The 15,420-nt window shown below is 38.7% G+C and overlaps 1 protein-coding gene across 6 annotated transcripts in view; it reads left to right on the top strand.

Moving 5' to 3' along the window:
* Positions 1–15,420, top strand: part of slmapa (sarcolemma associated protein a) — a 71,452-nt gene that overhangs the window by 32,318 nt on the left and 23,714 nt on the right. For 4 of the 6 annotated variants that reach the window (XM_036559705.1, XM_036559700.1, XM_036559701.1 and 1 more), the window contains 8 exons: positions 5,754–5,790; positions 9,694–9,756; positions 9,965–10,060; positions 11,055–11,126; positions 11,219–11,359; positions 11,984–12,121; positions 12,588–12,756; positions 13,036–13,086. In XM_036559705.1, the coding sequence (XP_036415598.1) occupies positions 5,754–5,790; positions 9,694–9,756; positions 9,965–10,060; positions 11,055–11,126; positions 11,219–11,359; positions 11,984–12,121; positions 12,588–12,756; positions 13,036–13,086 (767 nt within the window). Of the gene's footprint in view, positions 1–2,936; positions 3,259–5,753; positions 5,791–9,693; positions 9,757–9,964; positions 10,061–11,054; positions 11,127–11,218; positions 11,360–11,983; positions 12,122–12,587; positions 12,757–13,035; positions 13,087–15,420 lie in introns of those variants that run through there. The other 2 variants (XM_036559704.1, XM_036559702.1) reach the window with 2 other exon arrangements.

The raw sequence follows: 15,420 nt of genomic DNA, 5'->3' as shown, positions 1-15,420 counted from the left end.
AAGCAGCTAAATCTTCTGAGTAGCTATCTTGTTTTCTACCAATCATGTCTTTGTAATTAACACAAGATTGTGCTAACACTTAGAGAATCTTGTGTAGAGTCGACCATAGTTTGCATGTTGTTTGAAACTGAGTGAAAAACACTTCTGTAAGCCTACATTCAAATATTTGTGCCATTTAGTGAACAAACAAAACCAAGCATTTCCCTAAACGTTTCTGTAACACAGTGACTGTGTTTCCTGCTTTCATTTGTTTTGCAACTGATAAACGCATCCATTTCACAGTCTGCTTGTTGTAATATGGTATGGAAGATGTCTGTATAAAATAATTGTAGTCAGCCTAAGTAATTATCACAAGTTGTTGCTACCAGACATAGCATAATCTTGCTTGATGATTTTTGGGTGTCCAGTAATTCTGCACTACTGCACACCTATTTTCTTGAGATGAAATATAAAGAAGACAGGTGGTGAGAGAATACGCAGACATGTAATGTGTGACTGAGTTGGTTTAATACGTATTAAATTGTTAATATTCCTTGTTGTTCGGAGTTGGGTTATTGCCCTATATATTTTTTCCCCACAGGCATAGTGAATGTCCCAAACACTTAAATCCACACAGCTAATTAAACACAGAAACTGCCAGATTTCTTCAGTGTTTGGTAAAAGCTTAAACCAGTTAATCTGCTCTCGCCTCTGACAGTGCAGTGACTACATGTTCTTTCCTTTAATGCACATCGCTGCTCATTGTCGCCATGGTAAAGGCGTGCTTTAAATTGCTATGAATAGCTCCCACAGAATCGCGGTTGAAGTAGTTGCCAGTGTGTTTAAAAAAAGAACTTGTTAAGCATTAATTTTAATGTAGTTGCTTATTTTGTAAACATGTGTTGGTGCCTTTGAAAGAGAGCTTCAGAGGATGTCGTCTGTATAATCACATCTCAATGAATCACTTTCATTCATAACAAAAAATAAGCAAGGGCTGCATGTTATATTGTGCGGTAACTAGAATCGTGGTGCAAAGTTTTTTTTTTTTTGTTGTTTTTTTTTTCTTTTATTTGTTCTTGGAAACGTCCTAAAAATGAGCGTTGGATTAATGACGTGTTCTTAAATCACAGAATTGTTCACACCTTTTGTGCTCTTAAGTGTGTAGAGATTCTGTTCCTACCTAAGAACAAATCCCAAATAAGAAAACATCTGCGAATGTCAATCTTCGTGAAAATGGCATAAGTGGGTTTCAGAAAGACGCTTCTTCTTAAGAATGATTGGTGAATGAGGCCCTTTTTTTATTTGTTTATTTATTTTGTGTTACTGTGTGCTGTGAGCATCCCCACCAGATTTTGTACTTCCATGGGTGTTTCAGAATCTATTTATGGAATCAAACATTGCTAACCAGTCTTTAACCATATCACATTGTTTACTCACCGTTGCGTATTACCAGTATAGCCACAGTATCACAGTGACTGTTTCATCAGACAGTTACCTTACTGTTGATTTTCCCAAATACCGATTAAAATGCTTTTGCATGTATTTTAGTTCCTTAAACTAGTTGTTCTTTGGCAGTTTGTGCTACACCACTCTCCATCTCTTCTCACCCTGAAACACTATAGTGCTCATTCATGTTTAGGTGCACATGGAACGCAGACTTGAGGCAAATAAATGTAAATAAAAGAAAGCAGAAAATGAATTTGAGCTGTCATGGAGCTTATGGAAAAATGATAATTGGTATTTATATAATATAAATGTGTACTATATAATAATTAGTATTTTTTAAAAACCTTTTTACTTTTGTGAAGAACATGTAGGTTTGTTGTACACTGCACATAATTCTGTGTAACTGTAGACACGAGTGTTGATTAGATAGTACAACCTGTCGTAGAGTGAACGTAGCGAGCACTTAAGGTGGCTAAACTGCCAATCTGGCCATTTTAGGTTTGTATGTTTATAGTTTCAAACAGTGAACAAGACAAATTCTCAAACTCAATTGTTTGACAATCGTCAACCAAAATTTCGCACTCATTACAGCCCTAGTAATGCCATCATAATATCTTAAATTTAAGGCATGTGTGGTTGGTGGTCATTTTTCATTGTTTTTTCATTGTTTTTTCCTTTAATTTTGGCACATCGTAACACCCTCACGCAGTACTCGCAATGCTGTGCTGTTGTCCGCGTCGTGTAGCCTTCCCTCAAAGTAACATAACGTTTTTGGAAAAGACTTAAGATTAATGCAAACTACCCGAGGACCAGGAAGTCTTTACTAAAGATCAGTGAGCATATGATTGCGCTGGAAGAGTCCATGACACAGCATGGTTCTCCTGATGGTGGCAGGGTGGCATTTTAAAACATCCATGGCAAACAATGGTGGAGCGTGTGTCTTGCTTTAGGCTTGGCACAGGAGCGCTGCTGTGACTCATCGGCGGCTTACATAAACCTGAACTGACACACATACAAACACAGCAGACAGTGTGCCTGGGGCTCCACACTGCTCTAATTTTGGGGTAAAATGACTGAGACCAGGTGGGAGAGCCAGCAAGCTGTATCTTCCTCTAAAGAGCCCACTACATTGCTCTGGTGAAGATGTGAGCAGTTCACCTCAAGTTCACTTCTCCTTCTAGGATCTCCTCATGTTGTACAACATAAGAGATGTCCTCATATTGCACATGATGCAAAATAAATGTACTGTGTTTGATTGGTCTTTATAGGTCTCTTCCTTTTTGCTTGTTGGAATGCTCCCCAGCCTGTTACCTTTGTTTCTTCACTTTGTTGCATGGAGCAAGAGTCATGGGGGCACCAGCTAGGGGATCAGGTTCTGCCACATTCTGTCCATCATATTGTCCTGCCCAGGTTTCACTGTGTATGCACTGTGTATGATCTTCATTATGCCGTGTGAGCCTTGGAAGGCTTCTTCTGATGAATGAGAAGCTGGAAACCACAGCATAACACAGTTGAACCTTGACCCTCAGCTTGGGGAGTGGCTTAAATGCTGTTAAGTCATGAGGAGAGGATGGGCCAGCCCTGTTTTGAAATTGCAGAAGTGAGCACGGTCCACCTTCCTTCCTGGCCACTGAGGAGAGCATGAAATAAGTTTTGCTAGTTTCTTCAAGGCATTTTCAAAAAGGACCTGAAACTGGGATGCTGCACATCAGTGGGAGTTCTTCAGGAATGGAAACGAAGACAAACAGTTGTGCGCCTGTCTTGTTTTGTTAAGGAGTTTGTCCTTCTGTAGTCACTGTACCTTGACTGGAGCTCCACAGACGTCTCTATCAGGTAACTAGAAGTAACTCCAACTCTGCTCCAGAGGCTGTTTGTATGCTGGCTAAAAAGAAATGACTCTCTAACTGCTGGAAAATCATGACAGTCATCTGACTTTACATTTGTTGTTCTAGGAAAGTTATCGTACTGATTAGCAGAGGGTGTGTGCTCAAGGTACTTTACTTATCTGCTTAATACTTATCTTCTCACTGCTCTGACTGCAGCTGTTATGGCAGATGTCAGGCGTGACGATATTGCAGTTGGCATGTAGTGCAAGTCAGTGAAAGTGACTTAATTAAGGAGGATTATGCGCATCACAAGGCAGTAATGATATGGGATAACACGCACACTGGCTTTATTTCAACAGTTTTCTCTGTTCCTCTGCTTTGGGAGGTGCATTGTTATGTGTTTCTATAAGGATGGATTGTAAACGAGTCCTCAGGTTGCCATTAGCTCAAAGCACTAACATGATTAAGTTGTGTTTTGGTTTTAGTTGCAGCTGAACTGGAGGCTGAGTGAAAGTCTCATCAGAAATCTGTCTCACAGTGTGGAAGCATGTAATAGAATGGTTCTGGCTTGAGTACACAGACATGCATGTGGTTACATTTGGCCATGTTTCTACAGTCTTCAGTCACGCTGCTATCACACTGTCCCAATAGCAAAGAGATAAAGTGCTTTATTCTATCTCTGCCTGCCGGCCCTTTTAGCGTTCAAAGTCCAGTAGTGGCACAGCTGACATTTTGGGCCTCGAGCCTGTACGTCTTCGTTGGATGCAGGAAGTGGTGTGCCAATGCGTTGAGCTTTCTGGGTTTCCTTAATGTCAACAAGTTCAATCAGACTAATTCTGGATTGTTCTGATATCATGCTCAGATAGCTGTTTTTCCACTTAAAAGTTAATGTTTTGCTAGTAGTGTTCTTTTTTCCTTGCCACAGGCTGTTTGGATTTTTTTTTTTTCTGTTTGTAAGTAAAAGTTGGTTTGATCAGTATAAATCTCTTGCTTAACATGATCATTTTATGAAAAATGAGGCTGACAGTGTGTCCCTTAACATAGATGCTGAAGTCAGTTAGCTAAGACATGTTTGGGGACTTAAGTTTTGGACTGGCTATTTAATAAACCTTTGTCCATTTTACTTTGTGGTTTGTGCAAAGTTGTATTTGGTTGGATTTAAGCTCCCACACATTATGTCTTGGCTACTTTAGTTCGGTAGATCCAGTACAGAACTAAAGAAGCGAGCTTCAGGCAGCAAACGTTTTGGCTGCTGGAATAATTTAGGGTAAGGGGGAAAATTGTGTGAATTGTTTATTTTTTTAACAATTTATGTAATTAATTTTTCGGAACTACTGCTTTATGGCTATGGTTCACACTCAATTTTGATTGATTTATTCACATCTTTTTAATGTGACCAGTGACTGACACTAGAGATGGACGAAATGGCAAAAAGGTAATATTGGGATACTGGGAAATTTTATATTGGGAAATTTTCATGGTACATTACAACACTATTTATTTTTTTTAGACATCTGATCAGTTAGAACTGAGAGAAACGAATCAGTAGTACTACATTAAAAATCAAAAGCTGTAAACACAATGATTTTTATTCAATATTTCGTGTCCTGTGTTGCATTAACTCCAGTAAAATGGGACTAATGTTGCTCTTCTTGTAATAAAACATGGAGTTGGTCCGTGTTCTGCAAGTACTGGCGATATGCATGGTATGTTCAGAAAAGCATGTTGTATTGTTTTGTGTTGTGACAGTACATCAGGATAACAGTCCATATTGTCATATTGGCCAGCTCTGTCTGGCACTAGTCAGAAAAGATTGTGTTCCTGAACTGTGCAATCATCCAACAAACTCCTTTTCTACCTTTCTTTAAGATTAATAGACTCCTTTCCTGTGACGTCACTATGAGTTGTACAAACTGAAACTTTAAGCTTGGAGGACAAACAGACAGTAATACAGCCATGTTGTTTAACAAAGTTTACAAAAAGGAGTTTGGAAAAAATGGTGACTTTCTGTGCTTGTTTAAATTATGTAAGCTGATCAAGTCTGATCAAGTAGGCTACTAGAGTCAAATTATTTGTCGTGTTTTTATCCAGCCTACAAATTTGTAGTGTGCTTCTATATTAAGATAAAGAAAAGGGAAATGAGGGAAAAAATGAATCAGACCGATAAGGGAATGTTATGCTGAAGGAGTATAAAAACAGTGACAGTCTGCATCTTAGCAGAATCTCTGACTCTCCTCTGGGAGTGAGCTTCAGCTCCTTGGTTACTCGGCTGCCATTCAACTGCATTTATAAGCAGCTGCGTCACAGTTAAAGATTAACCCAGAGCAAAGTTGAGCCCATTTTCACTAAGAGTGGCTTCAAACAAACATTTGTGTCTGACTTGGCTGGCATGCATATGAACTCTCATGGATTTGGCCTGTGAACCGCCCTGGGGTTAGGCAGTCATCGTTTTGATCCATTAATAGTTTTCTTTCTGTTCTTGTTTTCTTGTTTTCTTCCCAGTGTCATTCAAACACCACTACCACTGCCTGTTGATAAGGTAAGTCCTGAGTCTTTTACTGTACTTTTGATGTGAACCTCTTTCTTTGTCTGTGTCTCTTATTTTCAGCTTTTCTTTTTATAGTTATTAACTCTGGCTTTTCCCCCAGTCTAATCTGGTTTCCCAGATATGTTTCTGAAATTGCAAATGAAGGAAGATTTTAACCTAGCCCTGTTTCATGGTTCCTTATTGAGACATCTGCGTTGTCTCAGTGTACAGCATGTGGGACGCTTCCTTTTTGTCTAATGTTTACAGCACTTGTATGACATCATCTGCACTTCAATAGGCTGTGTTTGGCCTGCGCTGTGTAAGGGAACACTACTTGCACTTGTGCTGCCCTTGGAGCCACGGCATGCTATTACTTTCCGTTTACAAGATAACATCATTTTCAGTTTGTGCATGGATTTATTTCCATCACCTTGTGCTATGTTTAGCTAAATGTTTTCCTTTTTATTTTCTCACGTTAGTGGGGTGCCCGGTGTGCTGTATTCTTATCATGATCAGCTCTTCCTCCTTTTGAGTAATGTAATTCTAAGTGGTGTAGGTTTCATTTCAGCTTTGGGGGTGATGCACTGCTCATACCACCTCACCTCATGAGTGTTTTATTCTGATTGTTTGCATTAAGTATATGTTACATTAGGAACATGCCGTTAAGACCTTGAACACTTCAAATTACCATAATTATATTTAAAATAAACATGCTGAACTATCAATCAATGTCGTTTACAGTCTCAGAAGCAAGATATGGCATAAATTAGCCATTTCACTTGACATTACTGACTGCAGATAGTTTTGGAATATGGCTCAAGATCTGTTAAGGGTAGCCTATAAACATAGCCTACAAAGTAGATCAAACTGTATAGCATAATCTAGTGTATCAGACTGACTGTCAAGTATATTAAGATGCTGAGTTGGTTAACCAAGAACAGTGAAGTATCTGACTGATTTTCTCAAAGCATGTTAAAACACTTACTTACACCTTCACTTATTCACACATTAAGTTCTAATATTAATATGATTATCATAATATTTGTCATCCTGTTCTTCATTACTGTTTACACATACAAATCTCTGATCTTTAACAAATCAAATGCTTTAAATGTGAAACTCAACCAGATATTTTAGTACCACCCGGGCACCTAACGACGGAGCGTAAAACTCTCCGGTCCAAAGCCAGACATTTGGCAATTCATACTCCTCCAAATATTGGAATCATGCCCCCCCCCCCTCACCCCCCCTTAAATCTATGCCTGTGATTAAAAGCCTTGATTTAATTCTTAGCCTAATTACATGACTAGGCATAAGATCACTGGTCTGTTACATCACTGACTATATCCACCCATACACTTATGTATAGTTTCTTCAGTTTGCAGGCACTGTTTATAGATGGCGTCGTGTATTTATGAATAGTGTTCTCAGGGTGGTCCAAACACAGATAAATAATGCAGTTATCTTCGGCCGGCTCTCCTCTCATACCTTCCCCTGGGTGGAATGCCGCTTCCTGGATGGCGAGGAATTCACTCTTAAGTGCCAAAGGGGATGCAGTCAGCACAGAGGTGTCTTTCTCTGAACACTGGAAAGCACTGGCTACTTGCTTAGAACACTTAATCACATTAGTGACCAAACTGAAATCTAATTAAATCTTTTTTTTTCCCTGCCCTCCAGCTTCCCTTCCCAACAGTTTTTTAGTGCAAAATTGGGTTCTTAGGTAGTCACCTTTTATGTTGATCTGATCCAATATGCTGTTAGAATGATTTGTGTGAGTGGAGCCATGGCTCAGTTATTTACTGTTGCTGATGCCCTCAGCATTTTCAAGGGAAGTTCTTACTCTGGCTGGAGTCGGCAAGTTGTAACAGTAGACCTGTAGTAATAGTGCTTTTGCATTTTGTAGCAATGGCCATTTCTAGTAATTTTGTAGTAGCATAATCAGATAAATTACTCAAAAGTTACCCGCACAGTGGACAGGCATACTTTATTACGGCATGAATTTAGTATCAGAAACAGCTCAGCTTAGGTATATGAGGTATATAAGGTAAATGATCAGCCTACGTTTTTTAAAAATTTTAACTGTAATTTGTCAACTTAAATGTTTAGTGACCTAGTAGGGAGCTGTTACTCACTCAAGGGAGCAATGTGCCCATCAGAGCAAGGTATAGTCACTGGATTGAAAATTTGTAATTTCATGACAGCCTGTCTTTTAAATTTATTAAGTTATTTAGATTAAGTTTTGTTTGGGCAGGTCTGTTTTGTTATAGCACGGGTTTAACAACTGTCTGCAGCTACACATCACATGAAAAGCAGCGGTTTGTGGATGGATGATTTGAATGTCAGTCAGATGGCTTCTTCCTGTCAAAGTAGGAGATTTTCAGTTATGTTGAGCGACAAGGCTTCCTAGACTCTTTGAGAATAGGAAAGGTCGCCTAGCAACGCTGCCGTATATGGGATTAGTTGGACCTCCAAGATTCATGTGGGATATTGTTTGAGATTTTTTTTTCCTATGTTGTCAGGCAGTTCAAGCAGTTACTGAGTAGTGTTTTACCAGTTAGTGGGTGGTTACATAATGAGTGCTGTTAGTTGATTACTCAGGCCTAATAGTTTATAGTCCTACTTAGACCAGCATTAGATTTTATTACATTGCAGATATTAAGCCTCATGTACTTCTGGTGGTGTTCGAAGCAGGTGCTGATCCCATTACTTAACAGCTCCTTACTCTTTCTTTCGGCCTGTCATGTAGAGGGTGTAGATTGACTGGCTTCCCCTGTCAGACCTCAGGAATGCAGGCCTGTCAGACTTGTGCCCATTTCAGACACTCGTAACTTTGCCCATGAGCCTCTGCATGTCTGACTACAACATCTGACACTGTCAGTTTGAATTTACCTATTCCTGTCTGCTGAGGCTCCGGCAGTCCTGTGGATTCATTGAATTCACACATGCATTGATTTCCCTGAGGAATTTTGAAATGTTGCCCAACACACCATCATTGACCCTGTTTACACTTGACATCAAAACACATTCCACATCTTGTCATCTGTATATGCATTTAAAAAGACATATGTAACCGCATTTGGGATATGTGTTCACATCTAGCTGTTCAAATCTTGAGGTAGTCCACAATGCATTGCAATTGGATCTGGTGTGTGTGTATACACAGAGGGGCCAGCTTGTCTAACTTTACTGAGTAACATATGAATAACTGTGGGTGAAGACTATGTTGGACACAACATATTTATAGTTATTCATATGTATGAACACAAAAGCTGTTTGTTGCATGTGAAGCATTGTACACAGTTCTCTCAACACATGACCAAGCAAACATATAGAACTCCCACTTTTCTCTAATGCTTGGAACACTTTGCACCTCCAATTCTAAAAGAAGTACAGCGTAGCCTTTAAAGGCCATGCCTTCTCTGCATCAGCGCCATACTACCCTCATTTAAAAATGTGAATATTGTGTTGAGGATTGAGATCCTCTCTCTATGCAGAAGCTAAATGGGCATGTATAAATGGTGATCAGATGTAAATTATAACTGCAAACAGTGCCATTATATCTTCAGATTCAGTTGCATTTAGTGAGTGTTAACTGTTCATTTTGGACATGACATGCATAGGGAGAGTCAATTTTCTCTATTACTTTAATTGTTAAATTCCAAAAGTTTGGAATTTTTCAAGTGGACTTAAGAGCGTAAAAGTTTTCCATGTCTATGCTGTTCTTTTTACTATAAATGAATTATTGTGATGGCTTAATGAATGTATTACACACATTGTAATTCCTTTACGAGGCATGGCTCTCAAAAGCTTGCACAGCACAGTTTGAAGTCTGTTAGGGTAACCTGCCTGAATTTGTGGTACGCTCTGTTCTGAGGTTACTTTGATTTACGGTGGTTTCCCTCTTGTACCCTCCAGGTTGCCGCAAATACGCCCAGTATGTACTCTCAGGAACTGTTTCAGCTCTCCCAGTACCTGCAGGTATGATACAACACTGACCTCTTCTGGCCACTTTCTAAAATTGTTTTTATAACCTTTGGCTAAAATGGGGCCCAGAGCTGTACCTGTTTTACTCTCAAAAAAGTTCACGATGAAATGACGGACATTTAAAATCTAAAAATTGCATCTTTTTGCATCACGGAACAGTGTTCATTCACTTTCCATGTATGTCATGTTTTCTCTCTTTCAGGAGGCCTTACACAGGGAGCAGATGCTGGAGCAAAAGTTGGCCACGCTGCAGAGGCTACTGGCCAGCACACAGGAGGCTTCAGAAAGCAGCTGGCAGGTATGCTGCACTCTGCTAATCTGTGCTTACACCATGCACATTCAGCATTGCTCTCTCTTTCTCTCCTTCTGGGTCTCTCTCTGGCACTCTTTTACTCTTGTGCTCTCTCTGTCTGTGAGCTACAGTCAACATAACTATAGCAGTAGAATTCTCATTTTGAGGGCTGTTCAGGCTGCCTTAATCTTGATGTAACATTATGTTCTTCATGGTGGATTGGATTTATTATATTGCAGAAGTGAAATCAGTTTTGTTCCTATGGAGCAAAATTTTCCCAAAAGCACTCCATTGATTAAATGAGGTTGATCTTTACTGAATCATATTTTATCTTTTAACTTCTTTTTTGAGTTCTGATTGCCTTTTAGGTTGACAGATAAGTTTAAATCATTTTACATAATTCTGCTTCAAAAACTCGGAGAGAAAAAGAACAAAGAGGAAAAAAAAAATCAGCTAGGCAACTACTAGATCAAGAAGATCTGGAGGACAGACACCAAAGCAGCCACATTATACAAAGTTTTCAGAAAAGATTTAAAAGATTTAAGGCTTAAGACTTACCGTATGTTTCTTTGACTCATTTCCTTTTTTTTTTTTTCCCTTTTCAACATATGTCTTCATATAGTTTGTTCGGAGTCTTCCTTTAGGCAGTGTCGGTTAATTTACTCTGCCTGCACTTGTTTGTCCTCCAAAAAGAAGGATGCAAAGCATCACTGTTGTAACAGGCATTTTTGTATTGATCATTGATGATGATAAAAGCTATTCCAGCTAGTTGGCAATTGTCATGTGTGGAGTTGGATTGATATAAAATTCACATTAACTGACTGTTCAGACAGTGTTTTCCCCCCCTTTTCATTCTGTCAGAAAACTCAATTAAATGTTCTGCTCTTATCAATAATCATTAATCAGATGGCATATGAGACTCATTCAGACATGGATATCTAACTGTAAAGTGTTTAATTCACCAGTTATGAGTTAGTAACATTGTACTGTAACTCTGCAGGCTTTAATTGATGAAGACCGGTTACTCTCCAGACTGGAAGTGATGGGGAACCAACTGCAGGCATATTCAAAAGTAAGGGCATTTTTCTGTGGTTTAAAAATTGTCACCTAAGCAGTGATAATTCGTAATAATTCTCAATTCTGAATGTTTAATATTTCTTCCAGAACCAAACAGAAGATGGCATCCGAAAGGAGCTAGTAGCCTTAACAGAAGACAAACTCAATTATGAGACTACAGCCAAAGAGTCCCTGAGGCGGGTTCTTCAGGAGAAAATCGAGGTGGTCAGGAAGCTGTCAGAAGTGGAGGTAAGCTAGACTATGTTTGCTTTGTAATGCTTGTAATGTGCTTTTAAAGATGGTCATTTTCAATGACCGTTTATTAGTAACTCTACAGTGACAGTTAATTTGAGTGTTCAGTTTGTCAGGTCCTTTGTATGCAACAACATCCACTAATGGCGCACAAATACCACCATAAAATTTAAAAATTATGTAAGGCTGATATAGCCACATCATTGTTGCAGTAGTAATAATACAGCTTTACCTCACATACTGTGCATTGTAGTTGCTGAGTTGGAGTAAAATATCACATTTCACCTTGTTTTGCCCTCGTACTCTTTCACACAGATTCTACTCTATATTGAGCATCCACTCAAATTTTGCTGTAATGTGAAACTGGACAGTGCCTTTTATTCCACGTAATAACAAATCAAACATTGACTTAAAGATATGTTAAAAAAATCATATGCCATTCAATTTGCAATGCTTGCCTTCTGGTTAGATGACTTGAATTTCAGTTAATTTCTTCTTTATGTCTATTGATATTTTATGTGCAAGAGCAAGTAGATAATAAGACTATGCAGAATACAGGATCTGCTACTGAATTGTTCCTCTGATTATTCCTGCTAACCTGTGCTTCACTGTGTTTTGCAGAGGAGTCTCAGTAACACGGAAGATGAGTGTACGCACCTGAAGGAGATGAACGAGCGCATTCAGGAGGAGCTGAGGGAGCTGGCCAACAAATACAATGGAGCTGTGAACGAGATCAAGGATCTCACAGACAAGATCAAGGCAAGGACTCTGGCAGCGCTCTCAAAAAAGCCAATCACAGTTTCTCTTTATCATACATGAATTAACTTGAGCATTTCATAAAGTGTTTACAACGGTCACTTGATTTATAAGAAAATAATTTGCAGAAATTATTAGTTGGTAATTTGCATTAAATTCAATTGATTTTACAGCTATAATTGATATAGTCTTTTATTTGTATAATTTGTCACAGTAATTCAATTTGTTTTATTCTGTCTTGTATTTTGAAATCTCTGAATGGCTAAAGTCTGTTTGATTCGTTGTTAAAATAATGATTTGAATTATCAGTTAAATTAATAATGTAATTGGTAGTGAATATTGTTGCTAATATTTATCAGCTATGATTTGTCAGTGAAGCAGTTAAATGACACCTGTACCGTATTTCAGTTTTCATATTTCCTTTCTTGCCTCTGAAAGTTTAGTTTTGATTATTTGTATATTTTTCCAGCTGGCAGAAGGTAGACAGGAAGAACTCACTCAAAAAGGCCAGAACGAGAAGAAGGAGCTGCAACTTCGAATTGAGGAGATGGAGGAGAAGGAACAAGCACTTCAAGCCCGCATTGAGGCACTGCAGGCAGACAACGACTTCACCAACGAGAGACTCACTGCTCTCCAAGGTACGACGCATGCCCTTGTACACATGCAGTTGTTGTTATAACATTTGAGCGCCTGGTGGGACGAGCCTTTCAGATGATCTGTGTTTTGTTTATGGAAATGAACAGTACACAAGTTAACGGTGAATGTGAATGGGCGATAGAATAGAATAGTTTCCTGAGCAACGTTAAAACAGTAGTATAAAGCTCAAATTAAATGGCTCTTCAGTTAAGACCTTTAATTTCTTAATTAAATTTTTTTTTTTTGGGGTCATTCCACATCTTCTCATTGTCGTTTTTCAGTCCGGTTAGAGCAACTTCAGGAGAAAAGCATAAAGGAAAACAACAGTTTAGGTGAGTTTGGGTTGCCCATGGTGGTTAGTGTTGTCTGCTAACCTCGCATCACTTCTCCTACTAATTTGGCATGAGAGCTTACCTGCTGTTTCTTGTTTTTCTTTTTCCTGTTTGTCCGACTTCCGTCTTTGCTTTCGCTCTAATCTGTTCTGTTTTGAAGTTAGCCATGTGTTTAATCCAAGCATGTTTGTTGAGTCCACTCACTTGCTAGTCACTTAGTTTTGGAGTGTATCAGTTTGTTTATTTATTTATTTTTTGCTCTGAAAAGGTGAAGGTCCACAAGGAAGCGAGTAGTGTTAACGATGAACGGGTTGTTTAGACTGCTAAATTGTTTGTATCCGTGCTGCTCATGGCTAAGCTGCTAGGCTTTCCAAATCAAAGATCCAGCAATTACTAAAATTGCAAATAACAGTTACAAAAGAAAGGACAGGCGTTTTTGGAACTCCCACAGCTGCCTGCAGCGTTCTGTAGTAATTTCTGCATTTGCCTACGTGTGGCATGTGGTAAACCACAAACCATCAACCAGTTGGCAGGAAGAAACTGGATGTACTTTTGCTTCAGTTCACCATGAACAAGCCTTTTTCTCTCAGATATTAGCTGTACGATACTGCAGAGAAAGAGAAACTTTGGTTTACATAAAGCTTTAAGGCATTCTTTAACAGTGAAGATCTGAATTGCATTGTGTAGCTCTTGCCTGGTACAAGACATCCGAATGTGTATATATGAACAACATGAGAGAAAAGAATACATAATGTTTTTAGTGGTGTGCAGTCAGTGTCTGCCTACATGCTGGACTGGATTTTGGCAGGTCCTTGACAATGCATCATCCACCAACCACTTTAAACATGCTTTTTCACTGTTTAAAGATGCACTCCAGTGGCAAATGCTTGAATGACACGACATCATTCAAATTTTCAGCGAATGTTAGGATGTGGCCTGTATACAGCGCAGCATGACGTGAGTAATGTGTAATATTCATAACTCATGAAGTAGACGGTAATGTAAAACCTGTAGAAATTGCTACCACGTGTAGAGATGGTTAGCGACAATCTCAACTGGCCGATTTTCTCCAGTTGATTCTTCTGAGAATTTATTTCAGCATACACAAGTCTATGCAGTGCATGTTGCAGCTTATATTGAGTGTGGTGCTTGGGAGAAATGTTTGCTAATGGGATAGCCTGGATATAACAATATAAAATAAAGCATGTGAAATTCCTGTCATTTAATGAGCTTTTTAGTTTTGTTTACACTGTAAAACAGGTATAGTTGTAAAATCATTAAGATCTGGCATTTGTGTATGTCATTACATAGCAATGTTAAATACAGAAACCATGTATTTCGCATTATAAGTAGCCTGTCATTGTCTGGTAGCATAATACTAATTTCTGCTAGCATTGGAAATTTGTAGTGTTAGTGATGCACTAGCGGTGTTGAAGCACATTTGATCCAATTTTTAGCTTAAACACAGGTACGTGCAACTATTTATTCTATACACAGTTTTGCGGCGATCCCTTCTGGAGTGGCCTGAGTTTAACAAGTGTTTCTCAGTATTATTGAAGTCTATACCTGCTAAACTCACTAGTAAGGGAGAGATATAATCCAGCTATGGAGAATAGACAGTTTAAACTGGTTAAAGAGAGCCTGCAACAGCAACCAGTGATGTTCAACTTGGTGGTCGTTTGATTACATTTTATAAACAAGAATTTCAGCAATATCAGGCTTTTTCATGTAGACAAGTATCTGCTAAACTCTGAGCAAAACAAAAAGACTCATGCAGCTTGACATTAGCTCAGAAAAAAGAAAGGTTTAGGGCAGAAATGGTCAAATGCAGACATTTCAATCAAACTCACTAATAACTGCATGAATTTTAGTGTATAAACCCCTCAGTTCTTCAGTTCTTCATCTAATAGAACGTCATTACACCTAATATATATAGTTTGACACTGGAGTTCATCTTAGGTGTACACGTACGAACAAGGAAATGAGTCAGAAAATGTGGAAGGACAAGAGCTTTGATTCTTTTATGTCTTTCAAATGGAGCGAGGCTTCTGAAAATGCGTTTGTTGAGTGAGTCTGGAACAGCCATACAAAAAATGGTCATATTAGCAAAACTTCGATGTTGCAGAGTCTGTATTCATACATAACAAAAAAATAAAAGCGCAAAATTCTGTATTAGAGTGAGGCGAATTAAATTGTGCACATCACATTAGCGTTTATGCTTAGCCTAGCATATTTTCAAAATTTTTAGTTTTTGTGTGACATTGACACCAAATTGTATCTTGTTGATAGGCCCGTCACAATTTTGGCTGATTAATTACAGTATAAATATCTGTG

Source organism: Colossoma macropomum, unplaced genomic scaffold, assembly GCF_904425465.1.
Source record: "Colossoma macropomum unplaced genomic scaffold, Colossoma_macropomum, whole genome shotgun sequence".
Lineage (NCBI taxonomy): Eukaryota > Metazoa > Chordata > Actinopteri > Characiformes > Serrasalmidae > Colossoma > Colossoma macropomum.
This window is presented reverse-complemented; position numbering and strand designations above follow the sequence as displayed.